The sequence below is a fragment of the Podarcis tiliguerta genome (assembly GCF_965153285.1).
Source record: "Podarcis tiliguerta genome assembly, chromosome: 16".
In the NCBI taxonomy this organism is placed as follows: domain Eukaryota; kingdom Metazoa; phylum Chordata; class Lepidosauria; order Squamata; family Lacertidae; genus Podarcis; species Podarcis tiliguerta.
Window position 1 is genome coordinate 22417359 of NC_139549.1, and position 21561 is coordinate 22438919.

At 47.1% G+C, this 21561-nt stretch overlaps 1 protein-coding gene and 1 long non-coding RNA gene across 2 annotated transcripts in view; one reads left to right on the plus strand and one right to left on the minus strand.

Annotated features, from left to right (window-relative positions):
• The window catches only part of SRRM4 (serine/arginine repetitive matrix 4), a 117085-nt gene that overhangs the window by 64126 nt on the left and 31398 nt on the right, over positions 1-21561 (plus strand). The window contains exons 2-5 of the mRNA XM_083417781.1: positions 9701-9841; positions 16845-16928; positions 17747-17821; positions 20502-20528. Of these exons, the coding sequence (XP_083273907.1) occupies positions 9701-9841; positions 16845-16928; positions 17747-17821; positions 20502-20528 (327 nt within the window). The remainder of the gene's footprint in view (positions 1-9700; positions 9842-16844; positions 16929-17746; positions 17822-20501; positions 20529-21561) is intronic.
• The window catches only part of LOC310666768, a 45330-nt gene continuing 44336 nt past the window's right edge, over positions 20568-21561 (minus strand). Inside the window, exons 2-3 of the long non-coding RNA XR_014506023.1 lie at positions 21173-21556; positions 20568-20798 (exon numbers count right to left, since the gene is read on the minus strand). This is a non-coding gene — a long non-coding RNA (uncharacterized lncRNA). The remainder of the gene's footprint in view (positions 20799-21172; positions 21557-21561) is intronic.

Sequence of the window (21561 nt, forward strand, 5' to 3'; positions counted from 1 at the left end):
GGGCACCTCATTCGCTGTCCTCAGGGACCAGGCAGACCGATAGAGAAGAAGATCCCCCAGGTAGCTGAGTCCTCTCTCTTCTGTGCTCCCTCCATTGTGAAAGGCTCTCTTATTTATTTTTTTAAAGGAATGGATTGTGTTGCATTATGCACTGCAGATGGCATGGTAGATAGCGAAGTGTTAAGCTCAGCCTCTATTGTACAAGGTGGGCCTGGGAGAGAATACACAGAGCAGGAAGAGGGAACAATTACTGGAGGAGGATCCCATTCCGAGTAATTTATATCTCGGGCGACTTGACACTGATTGCAATTCAAGCTATTTTCTTTAGAGCTCGATGTTCCTGCCATCGCCTCGTTCCGGCAGCCGTTTCATCACGTTCTGTCCATAAAGCTTTTCCTCCCGTCTTATCTCTGCACAATAAACCTAGAGTCCAAGGGGAGGTGATAAGCGACAAAAACCTTTCAAAAAGGAAAAAAAAAAGAGGAAAATCTCAGGGGTGCGTGAGAGCGAAACCATATGAAACACTCTGCTGTGACACCTGATCATTTTATGAATCCGACAAGCCTCCCCGGTGAATGAGTGCTTGAAGAAAGTCGCAGACGCTTGTTATGAGCCATCCAATCTATGCACGGAGGAAGGGAAATGAGCTCAGCTTTATTTCCCCCCCTAAAGTCAGTGATTAGGTGCTATAATTAAGAAAGCATTGTGCCTGATTTCTAATCTTCCTCCCTGTTTAAAATTTAATTGATTTCCCTCCCGATTGAATCCATCTGCATCCATCTTTATAAAGCCCTGGGTTCTGAGTTTGGAATGAGACAGTCCCTGAAAGAACTGCTCTCTATTTGCTCAAGGTGGGACGTGGAACTGTCCCAGGCAGGGGCAGGGCGAGCGTCCCAGGGTGGCGGGGCGGCAATGTCCCCCCCCCCCCCAGGGATGACACCTGGGGTAGACCACACCCACTGCACACACACACGCCTTCCTCTGCCAGTGGTCCTATTTAGGGGATTTAATTATTTTTCAGCATTCTACCTGACTCACTCCTGCCAACCTAGCAGTTTGAAAGCACGTCATGTGCAAGTAGATAAATAGGGACCGCTCCAGCGGGAAGGTAAACGGCATTTCTGTGTGCTGCTCTGGTTCGCCAGAAGTGGCTTAGTCATGCTGGCCACATGACCCGGAAGCTGTCTGCGGACAAACGCCGGCTCCCTCGGCCTATAGAGCAACAAGAGCACACAACCCCAGAGTCGGTCACGACTGGACCTAATGGTCAGGGGTCCCTTTACCTTTACCTGACTCACTGTTTCTGCAAACTGTGTAGGATGGATAGAGAGATGATTTTAAGGCTGCAGCCCTAAACAAAGTTAGGTAAAGGTAAAGGAACCCCTGATCATTAAGTCCAGTCGTGGCCGACTCTGTGGTTGCAGCGCTCATCTCGCATTACTGGCCGAGGGAGCTGGCGTACAGCTTCCAGGTCATGTGGCCAGCATGACTAAGCTGCTTCTGGCGAACCAGAACAGTGCACGGAAACGCCATTTACCTTCCCGCCGGAGCGGTACCTATTTATCTACTTGCACTGGTGTGCTTTCAAACTGCTAGGTGGGCAGGAGCTGGGAGCTCACCCCGTTGCGGGGATTCGAACCGCCGACCTTCTGATCGGCAAGCCCTAGGGTCTGTGGTTTAACCCACAGCGCCACCCGTATCCCTTGCCGATGAAAATAGGGACGTCCTATTCAATGGTGATTATGATGATGGTTTTCTTATTTATACCGCACCAATCTGACTGGGTCACCCCAGCCACTCTGTGAGGTTTCCAACATATATAAACACATAATAAAACATTAAACATTAAAAAAGAAACTTCCCTATGCAGGGCTGCCTTCAGAAGTCTTCTAAAGGTTGTATAGTTACTTATCTTCTTAGCTTGGGGGTGCCCTCCAACATTTCTCCAGTGAAAATAGGGACGTCCTAAGGAAAAGTGGGACATTGTGGGATCAAACGAGAAACTGAGATAGCTTCTGTAAATCCAGGACTGTCCCTGGAAAACAGGGACACTTGGGGGGGTCTGGAGAAATTTCCCTGGAACTTCATAGGGCTTTCTCTGAGTAGGAATGCCTAGGATTGCACTGTGAACAAGCCTTGTGTACATAGCATACATGCCAAAGGAGAAAATCACCTTGACTGTTTGACCTGTGTAGATAACATTGTGGTTACAGGCACAGCCAACACCATTAAAATACTTTTGATTTTTTTTATGTATATAAAAATGCTTTTCGGTAATTTAACCATCCTAAATATATCCACGAGCAGGTATTGAATCTTTGCTGAGAAATTTTCACCTAGCCTTGTCATATTCCAGTTCATGAAAGCATGGAAAGTCTGCTTTGCATATTATGCAAATTGCAATGCAAATTTTTGCTCTGATTCTGAGTGGGAAGTGAACTGATTTGAGGTTTTTTTTTAAAAAACGCAAAAAGTAAAAACGCAAGAAGTTGATGGAGCACTGGGTTTCTGTATCGCAACACAACACTGAGCTAGATTGACCTTTGCTGTGACCTGACGTGCCCTTTGCGGAGGGTATCTTGGAATGAAAATCCAAACCAGAAAGTGATCAGAGTTAAGTGTTTTAGCAATTATTCCTATAGCAGCAGTTTCAGGCACTGTTTGACAGCACTGAGGCTCAAACTCTGCATTGTTATTTCTGGAGCAACTCCCCCTATGAGGAAATGTTGATTCAGAGAATAGGCAAGTAAATGGATAAAATCAAAGAACTGTAGAGTTGGAAGGGATCCTGAAGATCATCTAGCCCAACCCCAGGTGTCCCATAAGGGAATCAAGCCTGCAACCTTGGCGTTATCAGCACCACGCTCTAACCAACTGAGCTAAATAGAGAACCCTTTTCTCTCTCTCTCTGGACAGCCAATGTTCGAAGATTCAAGACAAAGAACAGAAAGTGCTTCATGCGGCCCATAATTAGCCTATGGAACTCACTTCCACAAGAGGCAGTGAGGACCACCAACTTGGATAGCTTCAGAAAAGGATTAGATTCACAGAGGACAAGGCTATTGATGGCTACTTAGATGAGGCTGGATAGCTCAGTCAGTAGAGCATGAGGCCCTTAATCCCAGGGTTCAAGCCCCACTTTGGATGAAAGATTTCTGCAATGCAGGGGGTTGGACTAGATGACCCTTGTGACCCCTTCCAACTTACTCTACATTTCTATCTATTTACTAACCATGCTGGCTATGCTCTGTCTCCATGGTCTGAGGCACTAATGCTTGCGAATACCAGGCGCTGGAGACAGCATAAATGCTTTTCATGGTGAAAGCAAAGGTTCCTCAGCTTCCTGGCTGATCTAACCCTACTTTCCTTCCAGAAGTCTCTCCTATTTATCGACTCCTATGAGCCATATTTAGCCCAAGGCTCACATTTTAACTAATGCACCCTAATTGGTCATTAACCCAGGTCACCGGTTCCAGAAAACATTTCAGAATTGATTCCAAAAGACTTAGCTTCAAAAGGGGTTTTAGTTTTAAATGGGGCTTTCAGAGAAGGTCAGGCATCAATTAGCTGGAACGGAAGAACCTACAAACTTTGTTGATTACCAATATATGTGACTGTATGATGTCAGCCCCTATGGAGAAAGCTTTGCGAAGAGTGACCTTGGATAGTTTCATAAACAGTAATGGGAAAAACGGCAGGAGCCCCAAACTGGTTAAATGAGGTTAAAGTTAAACTGGTTAAAGTTGAATGAGATGGTGTAGCAGTTCCAGTTGGGACCCGGGCACAAGCCCAAATTCATCCGTAAACACCACCTGTGGAGGTATCATGGGAACAAAACTGTCACTGGTTGATCCAGCCGTCAGTGGGGCTGGATCCTGGGGCCACACTGGCCCCACTTGGACAAAGTGTCTCCACTACTGCATGTAGCTTACCCAATGCCAGTCTGGTAGGAACCTGCCTTATGCTTAGTCAGACCATTGGTCCAACTAGCATGGGTGGCACTGTGGTCTAAACCACTGAGCATCTTGGGCTTGCCGATCAGAAGGTCAGCAGTTCGAATCCCGCGACAGAGTGAGCTCCCGTTGCTCTGTCCCAGCTCCTGCCAACCTAGCAGTTTGAAAGCACGCCAGTGCAAGTAGATAAATAGGTACCACTGCAGAGGGAAGATAAACGGCGTTTCCATGCGCTCTGGTTTCCATCATGGTGTTCTGTTGTGCCAGAAGTGGTTTAGTCATGCTGGTCACATGACCCGGAAAGCTGTCTGTGGACAAACGTCGGCTCCCTCGGTCTGAAAGTGAGATGGGCACTGCAACCCCATAATCGCCTTTGACTGGACTTAACCATCCAGGGATCCTTTACCTTGTTACCCAACTAGCTCAGTGTTGCCCACATTGAAACCCTGGCAGTCAAACAAGAGTCTTTCCTTGCCATATCTGGAGATGTCAGAGTTTGAACCCAGGACCTACTGCATGTAGATTACATGCTCTGTCACCGAGTTACACAGCCTTTCTTAATGCAGAATTTTTGCTGGGCATAAGGAATGGGCACTATAACTGGCTTAAAACTGCAGACTTTCCAGAGGCATTATTTTACGGCATTGCACTTATTTAGGCGCATGCAAACTGCCTGAGCATTTATACGAATGCTGTGCATAATCTCTCTCACACTTGCACTCAGCAGTTCTGGGGTGGGGTGAGAGGAGACCAAAGCATCCTGCGAAGAACTTGAACCCGAGTTTGCATATTTCCCCTCCCCATCTATTTTCCCTTTGTGTCGATTCTTTCTAGATTGTATAAGCCTGATGGTGGGGACTTGTAGACTGCTCCAGTGGCTTTTGGGAGAGGCTGAAGGGCAGGAGAAGAAAGTAATATTTAAAGAAATAAGAGGAGAAAAGATGGCGCAGCTGTGTAAAACCTAACTGATATGCAGAGAGATGCAAACTATGATCTAAGGCAGAGGGTTTCAACCTTTTTGAGTCCACAGCTCCCTTGACCAACTCCATTCTTTCTGTGGCACACCTGTGGAGCTCAGGAGCCCAGTTATGCCACCCCTTGCCTGCAGAGCTCACAGCCTCTCACCCCTTTTCGAACACCCTCCCCTGTGGGGTGTTTCCTCAGCCTTCCCTTCTCTCCTTCTGGTCCTGCCCCACGCCCACCCCCACACCCCAAAGAGAGGTGCCTCTTCACACTGCCCCACAGGGGCCTAGGAACTTGTCTGTCCTTTCCCAACAGCTAGGGCTGGTGGATTGGATAGCTGGGCTCCCTTGCCCGCTTGCCCGCTTGCTTGCTTGCTTGCTTGCTTGCTCTGAGGCCACCTCAACTTCTGCCAACCAGCACCCCCTGGCCAGCCCCAGAGGCACCATTCACCTATGGAGCTTGTAGCCAGGACTGCTGCAACACACAATTGTGCAAGGCTTTGGGAGGCAGAGACAGGAGAGGGCATCAAAGGAGGGAAGGAAAGAAAGAAAGACAGAGACCAGTGTTGCCTGCAGCACCCCTGACCATCATTCAAGGTGCCACGGCACACTGGTTGAAAGCCACTGATCTAAGCAGAAACACAATGTGGATTGTGACCAAGTGGACCATGTGGCTCCTCAACTGGCTGCCCAGGTACACACTGAGGACTGGCAACTTGAAGTGCCTGCTCACTTTTCTTAGGCATCTTGACCTTGAAACTGGCCTTGGACCAGCCAGTCCACCCAAGAGAAGATGCCTCCAAAAAGAGGGCTGTCCCCCCTGTGAGGTAGGAGACTGGGGCACCCTACAACTCACATTCCGTGGGTTTCTTCTCCTTTATGAAGCTCTGTGGAAGACGCATGCATCAAAGCACGAGCTTCTCCTGCAGCTTCCTACTGGGTTTGATTATATGTTCCTCTGCCCTCCAATACGTCATGCCCCTTAACCAGCACATTCTCCAGAGGCTGCATTTTGAAATCTGCCATTCAGGCCGCAGAGCAATATTCTCCCCTTGATTAACTGCAAGTCACTCAAGCCGGGAAGATCATCTCGGAGGTCCCTCCCGCTGGCATTTCCAATTGATGTGTCTTTGTGATGGGAAGGTGTGCCAAAGGGCAATCATATCCCTCTCTGCTGCTCCTCTGCCTGTGAGGACAGGGACTTTGTGATTGTAAATTAAATGGGGGGAAGAGAATGAAAACAAGATCTTGCAGGCTCTCGTTGGACCAAGCGTGGCTTCTCGCTGCGCTAGCCAATCAATTGTGACTTTCGAGTCCCTCTTAATGCCTCGGGGCTTTCTAATAGGGATGGATGACTCAGTCCTCTTTGCGGCCCGTGCCAATTTTGCAGGTGTTCCTTCACAAAAGACCGCTCCATCCTGATCAGTCTATTTGTGGACCGCAGCAATTTCACAGGCGTTCATTCAGAAGACATCCGCTACATCTGCAACAGTCTCTTTGTAGCCCTTTTCTGAACCGCCTTATAAGCCCTAGAAGAAGAAAGTGAAACAGCCCAGCAAACTCACTCAGAACCAGCACCGTCCCACAGCAGAATGAAGCAACCCAATTCAGAGGGTACCATCTTCAAGAGCAGTGATGAGGTCACTTGTGTAATGCCCCTGTTTCACATGCAAAAAGTCCCAGGTTCAAGCCCCAGAAAAGATTGAGGTGCCCTACTTTGCGGCAAAAATATTCCCTCCCCCCTCTTTTTTTTTCTTTGTTCATCTGTCAGTCTGAAGAAGAGCTTTGGGCAATGTGAAAGCTTGCTCACTCCTTGGTGGATTTCGATTGGTGTTTTTTATTGCTGTTTTTGTCCCGTTCCCCCCGTCCCCGTCCCCCAGGAATATCTGTGTGGTGTTACTCTGGCTTTGAATGCAATACTGGCAGTGCACCATCTCGGCTTGGAGAAAGGGGCAGTCCTCCCCAATGTACTTTTAACTCTACAATATTTTTTTCCAGCATTTGCTAAATAGCATCTTTGTTTCCTGGGTTAATTCATAGCTGGCCTTAGGACGACGTAGTGCTACAATTGTGGAGCAAGCTCTGAACTATTCCCCCAGGGGTGGAGAGCAATTATTGATGCAAATAATTGTTCCCCAATCCCATCAAAGTCTGCTTTTGCTTCAGCCCAATATTCTTTTTCATTGATTCCCGAAGCTCCCCTGAGCCCTAAAATACTAGTAATCTCTTTGGGCTGGATTCTTGCGGCGGCAGATAAATGGCTGTGTGCGAGTCCGTGCGCGCGTTTTCTCTTTGTAGACTTTCATGTTTGTGATGGGAAATGCATTTGCAATTTAATATGAACGATTATTCTAATCTTAAAGGAAAGGATTATCGCAGAACTCCCTGCAGGAAACTTAATCGAGGAGAATTGCCCAAAGACTGTCCTGGCTGGCAGGCTGAAAACCTGAACAGGGGCCCTCTATATGGAAAAAGAATGGAGTGCCCTGGGGTGGGTGAGAAGGAAAACAGCATGGTTGGCTGGCTGGCTGGCTGGAACCCTAAAAAGGACCACTCCACACAGCAACATTGGCATGGAAAAGGAATAGAGTGTCCTGGAAATAATGGAATGGAGCCTCCTGGAAAAGGGCATGGCTGGCTGGAAACCCTGAGCAGGGGTTTGCCCAACACAGCAACATTTTTTTGTCACAGGTCCAACTTGCGATTTCCCTGCTCCTCTTCATTCCCAGCCCGCTCCCGACATCTGTGACTCACAGCATGGCATGTCACCCTGACAACCCAGCTTTCTCTTTGGGCTGCTTTCCTGCTTCCAGGAAAGCTATGCATGGCTGGGGCTCCCAGACTGTCATTAGTTGCCATATCGCAGCACAAAAGAACTGCTTGTTTGCTAAATGCTTCCTGACAAGACCACTGGCTTGTGCAAATCTGAAAGTGTGTCCCGGCTTCCCAGTGCCCCAATCAATCTGGGGGGGGTTGGCCACTCAATGCCTCCACCCCCAAGCCCTCATTTCTTAATGGATGGCTTGATTTGGTTTAACAGCTTTTCATCCCAGCTGCCAAACACAACTTTTCTGGGAGAGAAAGAGGTCTGGACCAGAAGGGGCAATGTGGCAAACGGATGTGCTAAAATTAACATCTCAGGCAGCCATAGATTCTCAGACACCACCAGGGCACTCAGACAACTTCTGTGCTATCTCTCTTCCCTGGAATCAACATCGTTTGTCCTCTAGCTTGGTGCTTTAAAAATACAGTGGTACCTCGGGTTAAGAACTTAATTCGTTCTGGAGGTCCGTTCTTAACTTTCTTAACCTGGGGTACCACTTTAGCTAATGGGGCCTCCCGCTGCCACCGCACGATTTCTGTTCTCATCCTGAAGCAAAGTTCTTAACCCGAAGTACTATTTCTGGGTTAGTGGAGTCTATAACCTGAAACGTCTGTAACCTGAAGGGTTTTTAACCTGAGGTACCATTGTAAATAAATGCATACGTGAGCAGGAAAAATGCTATTGTGGTTTTCAGGCACTCCTGTACCTTTAGGTAAATGATTCCTTTTTGGAGGTTCCGCTAACTTTATAGCTTTCTAAGGAGTGCAGCTTCCCTTAAGTGCCTCAGGTCAAGTTCCTGTCCTGGAAGAGTGGGGTAACACCTGTGGAGGAAGCTCTGGGAATAGATGTGAAGCTGTAACAGAATTTGTGTGTGTGTGTGTGCCTGCCTGCCTGCCTGTGTGTCAGAGAGAGAGATACTCCTGTCACTGGAAAAGCTGAAAATGAATCTTCAAAACTGCACCCTCAACTACTGCTTTATTACTCCCCACTCTTATTTATTATTGAAACTCATTTGTTTTTGTTTTAAAAATTAATACTTTATTACTGATCTATTCAGTAAGTGGGATGCCTCTTTTATGCCTTCTGTGATACTAAAGGGTTCTGAATGTATATCACAAGTACCTGTGTGTCTTTTGGACTGCTTTCAATATGCTCTGAACCACCTCAAGCACTGTTTTTACAGAACAATCTCATGGAGACAGGAAGGGGGAAAATCTGTAGCAAGATAATCACCAGATCCACAGCCCTGACAGTGCAGGCATGGGGAAATCTTTGACCCTACAAATGTTGCTGGACTCAATCCCATCACCCCTGGTCATTACTCATGCTGACTGGGGCTCGTGTGTGTTGGAGTCTGACCACATGGGCTAGATCAGTGTTTCCCAAACTTGGGTCTCCAGCTGTTTTTAGACTACAACTCCCATCATCCCTGACCATTGGTCCTGCTAGCTAGAGATGATGGGAGTTGTAGTCCAAAAACAGCTGAAGACCCAAGTTTGGGGAACACTGGGCTAGATGGACTGAGTGGTGGCGTGGCTTGGAGACCCACAAAGGATGTGGAAACGAATTCCAGACACTTCTAGGTCAGGTCAAAGGCAAAGAAAATCAGGACCGTGGACAGCTCCCAGTGGCTCTGCTATCTCTGATGGCCCTTTGCTGCAACATCTTCCCACGCTCAGGTAGCAGGTGGCCCTGGGAGGTGTCCATGGTCCTATCTGCTTTGCCTTGTCTTTGACCTGATCTGGATGAGCCTCTGGCATCCATTGCCACTTCCTTTGTGGGCACCGATCCCTAACAGTACAGGTTAGGCAGATCCAAAGTAAATTGGTAACAGATGGCAAGATGGCCATGCTCTCTTGGTCCTGAGAGTTCTCTGCCCCATGGAGCTTGCAACAGAAGCCCTGCCTGCCCCTGTGAATGTTTCACTGACAAGGTTCTTCTTCTCCCTCCTTCTGTTCCAGCACTGAGGCACTCAGCTGCCTGCCGCTTCCAACAGACAACAAGCACCCGGAGGAGCCATGCCAAACTCAAGAGACCTCTAGCACCAATGGCTGTGTGAGGTTGAAAGACAGCCAGGAGTACGCTAAGCACAAATCATGCAGGTAAGACTCAGGGCCTGAGGCCTCTCCAGATACGGCCCTCTGGGTCACTCCATCTGCCCCTCGGGACTCTCCACAGGCCACAATGCTTCTCCACAGCCCACACCTGCTTTGTACCTTCCTTGAGTGTTTTTCCCTGGCTGGAACATATCCTTGAAGTCTGACCGTGCCTCTTGCTTGCCTGGGTGGAGGAGAGAATGGGGGCTAGTGTGTGGAAACCAAGCCTCCTGTACAAAGGGACGCAGGTGGCGCTGTGGGTTAAACCACAGAGCCTAGGACTTGCCAATCAGAAGGTCGGCGGTTTGAATCTCCACAACGGGGTGAGCTCCCGTTGCTCAGTCCCTGCTCCTGCCAACCTAGCAGTTCAAAAGCACCTCAAAGTGCAAGTAGATAAATAGGTACCAGTCCGGTGGGAAGGTAAACGGCGTTTCTGTGCACTGCTGTGGTTTGCCAGAAGCGGCTTAGTCATGCTGGCCACATGACCTGGAAGCTGCACACCGGCTCCCTCGGCCAAGAAAGCAAGATGAGTGTCGCAACCCCAGAATCGGTCACCACTGGACCTAATGGTCAGGGGTCCCTTTACCTTTACAAAGGTAGAATTCACATTTGTTGTTGCCACTTAAGAGCATAAGAAGAGCTTGCTGGACTAGGCCAAGGGCCCATCTAGTCCAGCATCCCGTTCTCACAATGGCCAACCAGATGCCTGTGGGAAACCTGCATGCCGCACATGAGCACAAGAACATCTCTCCCCCTCCTGTAGCTTCCTGCAACTGGTATTCAGAAGCACTGCTGCCTCCAGCTGTGGAAGCAGAGCATAGCCTCCACCAAGCCTCAAAGCCATTGATAGCCATGTCCTCCATGAATCTGTCTCATCCTTTTCTAAAGCCATACAAGTTGGTGGCCATTGCTCCTTCCTGCAGGGGTGAGTTCCATAGCTTAACGATGCACTGTGTGAATAAGTCCTTCTTTTTATCTGTCCTGGAACCTCCCAACATTCTGACTCGTGGCTGTCCATGAGTTCTAGCATTGCATCTTTGGCCTCTTCCCCTGCCCAACTCTGGCATGTGGCTCCCCTGGCAGGTTGCTCAGAAAGGTATGTGATCTCAGGCTGACAAATGTTCCCCGTGATTTGCTGAAAACCATGCAGGAATCTACCAGCAGATCTCAGCCTACCTTCTGTTTAACCTTTCCATATAGCAGACAGGTTATTCAAGGACTAGCAGCCCTGCAGTCAGTGCCCATCTCAGACCCTTTGAAATGGCTGGTGCAAAAGGCTTTTAGAACAGTATTTGCATTTTTTTATTTTAGTTTAGCCTTGCTTGGTAATTAGACCCAGGGCTAGCAGCAAAGGAACATGCCTCCTTAAGTCATCCTTTGTTTTCCTGCTTTCTCTGAAATGCTTTCTGCCGCTTCTTCAATAAAACATGGCGAAGTAATGAGAGTTCTGCCTAAAGGGGACCCATTTGCACCCACGTGTTTTCCAAGAGGCTGGCGAGATGGCTCAGTTGCCGACTTCCTCGCAAAGGGCTTTACATCCAAGTCAAGAGAAAGCTGAATGCTTCGGCTTCCCCGCGGTGCAGTCTTTGCCGCAGTCTTTCAGAGCAGCCTGGGTTTTTTATTTTTATTTTAAGATTCTGCATTCCAAGATTGCTTGTCTCTCTTTCGGATATAATAAGCTCGGGTGGCAATTAAGAAGTAGTCCTTGCCATGCATTTAAGGCACTGCGTAGGCTTGGACCTCATGTTTTCAGCACCTGAGTGCAAGCACGTCAGGGAGTTTGAAGAGAGTAAAAATAGAGCCTAAATCACCGTACTGCTTCAAGGCAAACCACCCTAAAGAGAGGCCCTTAGAGCATGCAGCTTCCAGAATTCTTTGAGAGAAGCTGTGACTATTTAAAGTAGAATCACAGTGATGATAATAATAATAATAATAATAATAATAATAATAACAATAATAATAATTTTTATAATTTATAGCCCGCCCATCTGCCTGGGCTTCCCCAGCAACTCTGGGTGGCTTAAAGAACATATAAAAACATAATAAAACATCAAACATTAAAAACTTCCCAATACAGGGCCGCCCATAATAAATGCATGGTGTCAATGTGGCCTTAGTCTCAGTGTTGCCCTTGTAGAACTCAGCAGGGAGGAGGATGGGGACAACAGTAGATTTAGTTGGCTGTGGTTGCCATTGGCTCTGGCGCCACCTACTGTTGGACTCCCTGCCTTCCACCCTGTCACTGGGGACAGTCGTGGAGACCACTCCCACCTCTGCTCCTGCTTCCGCTGTCTGAAGACCAAAGTCTTTCTAACGGATAAAGGAGGATGAAAAAGAGCGTGAGCCCCTCTCCCTCCGCCCCCATCCTTTGTGGCTTCTTTCTGCTATCGACCGGCCTTTGCTCTTTGTCACTTTGAAGGCGGGGGAAATGAAGCCTGCGGCGAAGCAGATTGTTGTTTAAAAGGGCCCTATTTGCCAAACTGTCCCCGGAATTAAAGCACGTAACTGTTTTGCTTCCAACTGCAGCAGGAAGGTGGGAGGTGGGGCTGCTACAGATGCCCAGATTTCGAGCTTACCGCTGCATCGGCCTGAAGTGCATTGTAGTTGCTTTTCTTAATTAGACTTAGATTGCAATCAGTGAGGTGCAATTAAATCCGCATCAGCTTGAGGAGGCCTCCAAGACGAGACGAAACGCCCAAACCCTCACCAAATAAAGATGAGAGGTGGGCATGAAGTGAGCATATAAAGCCCTTAACAATTTGGAGCCAGTTTACCTGCGAGATCGCCTTCCTCCGTAAGTTAGGTTAGATGGAGGAGACACAACTCTAATTATGGAAAGACAACACGTTCTTGAATAACAAACATACGCTGAGAGAGAGTTCATTGTCTGTGCCAAGCCTGGTTCCTGGAAAGCGACAATTAAGTTTTGCTGGTAAATGCAAAGATTAGTATGCTGCTAATCTTTGTATGCTGTGACTGTCATAGAATCATAAAATTGTAGAATTTGAAGGGAACACGAGGATCATCTCGTCCAATCCCCTGCAATGCAGGAATCTTTTGCCCAATGTGGGGATCAAACCCACGACCCTGAGCTTAAGAGTCTCATGCTGTACCGGCTGAGCTATTCAGGGTGTTACTTATTCATTCCAGGTCATGTTGTTAGATGGGAGGCTGTTGCAGGGTCACAGATAGTTCGTGAGGGGTTATATTTCATTTTAAGCTTACACCAGCCACACAGATGCCATGATCCATAGAAATAAACCACACGAAAAGCACCAACTTGAACCCATTGTTACCTGTCGGAATTAAAACATTGGAGAAGGTTGCATCTGAGCCATGTCAGGCCCCAGCAGACTTTGACTCCATAGCTTTAAAGTAGCAAAAGGTAAAGGACCCCTGGACGGTTAAGTCCAGTCAAAAGTGACTATGGGGTTGCGGCACACACCTCGCTTTCAGGCCGAGGGAGCCAGCGTTTGTTCACAGACAGCTTTCCGGATCATGTGGTCAGCATGACTAAACTGCTTCTGGCACAACGAGACACTGTGATGTGCACAAAAATGCTGTTTATCTTCCTGCCACAGTGGTACCTATTTATCTCCTTGCACTGGTCTGCTTTAGAACTGCTGGGTTGGCAGGAGCTGGGACAGAGCAACGGGAGCTCACTCCGCCGCAGGGATTTGAACCGCCGGCCTTAGGCAAGCCTAAGAGGCTCAGTGGTTTAGACCACAGTGCCACCCACATCCCCTCTTTTAAAAATAGCCCCCTGTGCTGTACAGGAGAATCAACACGACCTGTGCTTCCTGTCCTAGTCAAAGCACATATAAATCACCAGCTCGGTCAAGCTGAGGTAGCTGGTCTGCTGCTGAGTTGGTAGAGCACACCGAATCACAGAATTGTAGAGTTGGAGGAGACCATGATGATCATCTAGTCCAACTCCCTGCAATGCAGGAATATGTAACTGACCCATACGGGGATCAAACCTGCAGCCTTGGGGTTATCAGCATGACGCTCTAACCAACTGAGCTATCCAGGCTTAAAACACATGTGCTGCCTTTGTGGGCATAAGATGAACCTTGGGAGCATCCAGCACTTCTAAGAGCGTCTTTCACGAGGACCGAAGGAAGTAGGTAGGGCTAGACAAAGGAGGCATTCCTGGAATTGCATTCATGCTTTCCAAGAGCAAATGCTCATCTGCTGATAACACGAGCCTCTTAAAAGGCGGCTTGATCTGAAATAAGGTGACTGAGTTCTTTGTAAAGATAGTCCTTGATGCAGATTATTTTTTTTAATAGCACATCACACCACTTATTTTTTTTAAAAAGGGAAAAGGCAGCAGCAGGTGCTGTGAGGATCACTTAACAAATCTTCTTTGGGATCTTTGAAACCCTCGCCAAGAGGGAAATAGTGAAGTGGATGCTTTTGAATAGCAATGGACGGCATGAGAGGGACTGTATGTTCTTGATCAAGAACACAAAGGCTGGCTGCCTTTGCTTGCATCATGTCAATATCTTGGCTCTTTCATGCTGAGTGGCTCGCGGTGACTCATCCTTCATTGCTGGCTCTGAACCCTGAAATATTTCGGGGTGCCGCTTAACTGAATCTCTCTCTCTATATATATACAGTGGTACCTCGGGTTACAGACGCTTCAGGTTACCAGTCTACCTATCTAACTTCTCTCCCTCTCCATATGTGTGTATATATATATATATATACATACAGTGGTACCTCAGGTTAAGTACTTAATTCGTTCTCAAGGTCCATTCTGAAGCTGAAACTGTTCTTAACCTGAAGCACCACTTTAGCCAATGGGGCCTCCTGCTGCTGCTGTGCTGCCGGAGCATGATTTCTGTTCTCATCCTGAAGCAAAGTTCTTAACCCGAGGTACTATTTCTGGGTTAGCGGAGTCTGTAACCTGAAGCTTATGTAACCTGAAGCGTATATAACCCGAGGTACCACTGCCTTTCCTCAAGCTCAAGGTGGTTTGCAACATAGAGCTAACTAAAATTACTACTCAGAAATAATTCTCTCACAGTGCTCAGTTGGGCTTACTTTCAAGTAAGTGTGTATGGGATCGTGACTTCAGGTGCTCTTTCCTATATGTACATATGTATGTATTCAGTTTATACCCTACCGTCCAATGAATTCAGAAAGGCACGTAGGCACTTATCAGTGCTAGCTAGATCCAGAGCTGCTTGGATACGGCAAAGTTGACTCATCACCTGCCTTAAGGCCTTGCCTGAGGTCCTTCCTCACACAGAGGACAATGGCGTTTTGCTTCTTGGTTGTAGGCTGTTCTGAGCCTTTCAGACAGGGCGAGGTTTTAAAAAAACCTAAATCTAGTACATAAATAAGCCTCTGTTATAGCTGGAACAACCCCCTGTGATTTTTTCAAGGGCTTCTTGCAATTGGCCTTACAATCCAATGGCCCCTGGACTACTGCAATGTGGGGCTTCCCTTGTTCACAATCGCTTGCCTCCAGCTGGTGTAGAACGCAATGACTAGCCTGCAGTTGGGGGAAGACAACCAATAGCATGGGGCACCTCTGCAAAAACCTCTGTGCACGGGGAAAGGATGGAGGGATGCAAGAGGCCTTCTCCACTCTCACTTCTGCCCTTCCGGCAAGAGCCTGGCAGAGCCTTGGATAAGGTGACCAAACCTCCATCAGCTCCACACCACCATGTCCCAGCCTTGGGATTGCAGCCTAAATCTCCTGTTTATGTAATTGATTGCTATTTAATAAACATTGCCAAGTCTCTTTTAAAAATAAATTAGGCGGATGCCCGTACTTTGCAACCATTATCCTATGCAAATTAAAGCCTGATTAATTTATTTTAAAACATATTTACTGAGAGGAGCCAAATGTATAAATCTATTATAGAGTTGTTAACCTCGATAAATATGTCTTAAATAACTTGGTGCCAAGCCAGTTAACATACAGTAACTCTCTCATTAGATCTGCAATAAATCCCTGGAGGAGACAGTTAATTTCAAGCATGACTAAATTACCCGGAACATGGCAATTAAACATTCACCCTACGTTATGGATCTCCCGCAAGACCCCATCCTTCACAGGAAACCGTACTTTGGGGATCAGAACTGTCAAGATGTTGACAGATGGCCATGATTGACATATGAGAACATGAGAACATAAGATGAGCCTGTCGGATCAGGCTAGTGGCCCACCTAGTCCATCATCCTGATCTCACAGTGGCCGACCAGATATCTGTGGGAAGCCTGCAGTCTGGACACGAACACAACAACACTTGGGATTCCCAGCAACCGGTTTTCAGAGGCCCATTGGACTACTGCCTCTGACAGTGGGGGCAGAACACAGCCATCTTTTTTATATATATATAATATTTTATTAAGGTTTTTACGGGGGGGGGGACAGAAAACAAAAAATAACAGAAAAATACAAAAATACAAAAATACAAAACAACAAAAAATGACAACATAACAGAAAAGAAGAAAAAGAAAAAAACAAATAAAAACAATTCCATCTTCATAATATTTCTTGTATTAACTGATTTCCCAGACTTCCCCACACCTCCCCTCGCTGTATTCCAATTCATATATTTGATCAGCAAATCCCTTCCCTCTGTCTTAACTGATCTTTATCTTAATTTTGATATCTTAATCTATCTTGATCTCCTTAATATCTTAAAATGTTAAGTCTTTTAATTTTACACTTTTTTACTAATAACCTTTCACTTTCAATCTGATGTCATTCTAACATTCATTAATCTTATAATATTTCTGTAAGTAATCTTTGAATTTCTTCCAATCTTCTTCCACTGTCTCTTCTCCCTGGTCTCTGATTCTGCCAGTCATTTCTGCCAGTTCCATATAGTCCATTACTTTCGTCTGCCATTCTTCCAGAGTGCGTAGTTCTTGTGTCTTCCAATACTGTGCGATAAGTATTCTTGCTGCCAGAACACAGCCATCTTGGCTAGTAGTCATCATGCAAACTTAATACCTTCTCTCTCTCTTTCCCTTCCTCTGTCCAAAGCCCATCCTGTACTGAGGAATTCACACCACCTCCTGCCAAGTGGAAGAAGAAAAAGAAGAAATCTACGCGGAAGAAGAGAAGGAGGTGAGTGGAAATCCACCACTGGCTTCTTTCTGCACCAGTGTCAGGCGGCCGAGGAACCAGGAATGGATAAGACAATGAAAAGTCCTTACCAACTGCTTTTTATTCAGTATTTACAGAGAGAGGCTTGGGAATGCAGGATCTTGGAATAATAGCCTTGCCCCAATGTAGTCTCCATCCCCTCCCTCTCTCCCACTTCCTCATACGTCATTGCTACAGGTGCTGAGAAGTGCCCTCTGCTTTTGAGCTCTTTGCTCTCCTACTTTTAATGCTCACCGGGTTCTGGGAGAGGGGGGGGGCCTGGAATGCTTTCTAAAGAAGCTGTGTCCATCAGCTATCCCCCCTCTGGTGCTTCTTCTTCCTCCTCTCCCATTCTTTCCCAGCTTTCCCCCTCATCTGCCTCTGAGCTGTGATCTCCCTCAAACCCCTGTTGTGATTCTGAACTGTCACCTTCTTCTCTGGAAGGGTCAAGATGGGGAGGCGGTCTCCACCATTCCTCCTCTGCCCAGTCCCTAACACCTGGGGGTATAAAGGATAAGGCAGCCTCTCAAGTAGCCTGTGATTTGAGGTTTAGGCCTAATGCCACCAAGTGTATCACACAGCCACAGTTGCCAGGGAGCCATGATGGGTTGCCAATAGGGATCTCAGAAATTACGGGTTTCCCAAAGGCCTCTGGTTGGGTACCCGTGAGAACGGAACAGTGGGCTAGGTGCTCCTTTGGCCTGATCCAGCAAAGGGTGTTGCAGGGGTGTGTGGACTAGATGACCCTCAGGGGGTCCCTTCCAACCTTACAATTCTAAGATTCTGTGACTTCTCCCTAGGTCTCCGTCCTGCAGCCCCTCCCCACTGAAGAAGAAGAAGAAAAAGAAGAGCTCAAAGAAAAGAAAAAGAAACAGGCAAGTCTTTCTTCTGCTGCGCTCCCACTCCTGAAGGCCTGCCAAATTTCCTCCTGCTCAAGAGGATTCCACTGTACCGGTGGTTCCAGATTTGGGGAGAGATGTTATTGGTCCTTCTGCTCACCATTGCCTGCTCACTTGCCTCCTACCCCTGGCCGCAATCCCCACTGTGGCCAGGAGGGAAAGGCAGGGTAGACTAGGCAGTTAGGGTAGACCTGTGGGAATGTTCAGGGTGGCAGGAGACGATATATTGTTTATTAATATCCTTCCTAACTTCCGCTAGCAAGTTCCTTTACTTAAAAGAGTGCATTCCCCTTTAAAAAGTAGGAAACTAATTGCAAACTCGCACGAGTTTCTTAAGACAATACGCAATTCAATCTGGCTTGTCCAGATTGAAATGTCTTCTAATATTTTCCTGGTAAGACCCCATGAATCTCTCCTAAAAGAATAAAGACACCACAGTCTTATTCATAAGCAATAAAAAGCAAGTTTACTCATGATCAGGCAGAGCACAGTGTGATCCCTGAAGGCAGGCTTAAGGCTTAAAGTTACAAGCATATACAGTGGTACCTCGGGTTACAGATGCTTCAAGTTACAGATGCTTCAGGTTACAGACTCCGCTAACCCAGAAATAGTACCTTGGGTTGAGAACTTTGCTTCAGGATTAGAACAGAAATCGAGCAGCAGTGGCACGGCAGCAGCGGGAAGCCCCATTAGCTAAAGTGGTGCTTCAGGTTAAGAACAGTTTCAGGTTAAGAACAGACTTCCGGAACAAATTACGTTCTTAACCCGAGGTACCACTGTACAAACAGATTAACCCCATATGTGGGTTGACCTAGCAACTGCAGTTAGCAGTCCGGCAGTTCACAGGATGAAAGGGAGATGGAAAAGGGAGAGATTGGCAGCATGCCTTGGCCTTTTACCAGGTCTGGAAAGGTCACATGCAAGGAAAGATGCTCCAGGCCAGGAGGAGGAACAGGAAGTTTTGACTGGCTGGACCAAACATTCCCTTGCATGTCCACTCTAGGAAAACAAGGAATGTTGTACTTGACTGCTTTCAGTGGATTACATCCCACAGGACCATCCCACCAACCTCAGCCAGACACCCCCCACACGCATCTATCTTCTTGCTTTCTCTGCTGTCCAGAGGGTGATGGAGCTGCCTGGCAGCTTCCTCTGCCTTAGCCTTAAAACGGGAACCCAACTGAATCTCTCTATTGTCCCTAGGTTTGGCAAACTTTTATAAGTCGCCAGGAACGGTCATGGAGCCAAGATAAAATATGAGCTGCCTTGCTTGGTTCATTTTTTTTCTTTTTTTAAATTAGTATGATTTGCAAATATAGCAAACAGAACATCAAGCTGAAATACATCATGGAAAAATCATAAGCTCAAGAGGAGTAAAAAACACATTTTTAAAAGAACTTAAAAACTAATGAATAGCATAAAATATATTCCATGTTGGGATGCAAGTTTCGTATTGATACAAAATAAATTCTTATAGGTTTGGGGGGACCCTCTTTCCTAAACCTTAGATATTAATAAATGGTAAGATTTTGATGATTTGGGATGGGAAGGAAGAAGCTGCAGAGGAATGGACTAGCCTATGCAAAATGACCTGGCCAAGCTAGGGCCAGGAAGAAACAATACAGGGCCCTTGAGGGCCATTAGCAATGTGAGGGAAGTCCCTCTTTGCCCTGAGGTGTGAGCAGAGACTGCGGATTTGGAAGGTTGCCAGGATAACTGGGTGTGAGGTGACAGAAAAAGAGAGTTTCTTAGCAAGGTGTTCTGCAGGGAAGAAGAAAGGAGAAGAAGGAATGGGATCCATCTTGGGCAGGCTGGCTGCTTGCTGGCTGGGAGAGAGGCCTTGGACTCCAAGGCTACACTGCTGTGGGGTACAAGCCCCTCTTGAAATAAGCTTGCTATAAGATCGGGACTCCCTCCATGCAGACCGAAGGTGTAAATTGGGGAATAAACCTTATTTCTTAAAGCTACAGCGGTCTCTGCTGTGTCTCAGTTCTCCGAAGGAACAGAGATCCTGGGTGAGTTCTCGGAACCTCATGGCCTCTTGCCACTGCTCGGCAGAGAAAGGGGGCGGCCCCCAACTTTTGTAACACTATTAAGTATTCATAAATAGAGATAAAATCATATTTAGGAGGAATGTGCCAACCATGAGATCAAGTTCCTTCCAAAGTTTCCCACTTCCCCCAGCGTAAGAAAAAGCCACATATTTGGTAAGTTAAAAATTGGTTTACTTACAAACTCTCCAAAGGTCTTGTTCATGTGCTATTCCATACATCTGCACAGGCAGCAAAACTTAGCTTAGTTACAAAGTGGTAAAAGTTCCTAAATTATTAGTATAGGAACACAAGAGTGGCTGATGAGAGCCATGCAGCTGAACTGGAGCAACCAGCTCAAACTTCTTCACAAGTTCAGCTTCTTAAGTCGACTGGTAAGGCTTGGTAACCTTCTGCCTCCCAGGGTGAGGGGAAGTGACCTCAGCTAAGCCGGGCAGGATAGCTTACTCTATGCCATTAACCCTTTCAAGAATTAATTAGGCCTAAGTATGTTGGTTATCAGAGGTTGGTTTTCCCACAAAATGTTTGCTGATTCTGCCGGTGATGCTCTTGCCTGGTTTAATCATTTATATTTTAATATTAATATTTTGCATTTTATGTTCCAGGTTTTCTTCAAAGAAGAGAAGACACAGGTAAGGATAATGAGGGCTTTTGGGGGGGGGGGGAACTTGCCTAAACTGTCTGGAATAATTCTAGAATCACAGGCTGAACCAGCTCACCAGTGGTCAGTGGAAGTTAACCATTTTGGTTCAACCAGATCTAATGGAGAAGGCCCCTAGTTGCTGATCCTAGTTTCAGCATTCTTCCACTGCTCCTGCCAAAGGACCATTTTGGGTAATGATCTGATGCCACGGCATGTTAGCTTTTGTAAGGAATTCATCTTTAATGTGGCAGAACCCGCACTTTGGAACTCCCTGTGCATTGTAAAAGGTAAAGGTACCCCTGCCCGTACGGGCCAGTCTTGACAGACTCTAGGGTTGTGCGCCCATCTCACTCAAAGAGGCTGGGGGCCAGCGCTGTCCGGAGACATTTCCGGGTCACGTGGCCAGCGTGACATCGCTGCTCTGGCGAGCCAGAGCCGCACACGGAAACGCCGTTTACCTTCCCGCTAGTAAGCGGTCCCTATTTATCTACTTGCACCCGGGAGTGCTTTCGAACTGCTAGGTTGGCAGGCACTGGGACCGAGCAACGGGAGCGCACCCCACCGCAGGGATTCGAACCGCCGACCTTTTGATCGGCAAGCCCTAGGCGCTGAGGCTTTTACCCACAGCGCCACCCGTGCCCCTCCCTGTGCATTGACATTGGGCTAAAAAACTTTTTGTTTAGATAAGCCCACCCAAAACAGTGTTTCCCCAGTGTTTTAATGCCTTTTTTTAGTTCACCACTTGTTTCAGGGGTTTTTTTAAATGTTCCAAATCATGGGTAGGCAAACTAAGGCCCGGGGGCTGGATCCGGCCCAATCGCCTTCTAAATCTGGCCCACGGACGGTCCGGGAATCAGCATGTTTTTACATGAGTAGAATGTGTGCTTTTATTCAAAATGCATCTCTGGGTTATTTGTGGGGGCTGCCTGGTGTTTTTACATGAGTAGAATGTGTGCTTTTTTTCAAAATGCATTTCTGGGTTATTTGTGGGGCATAGGAATTCGTTCATTTTTTTTTCTTTT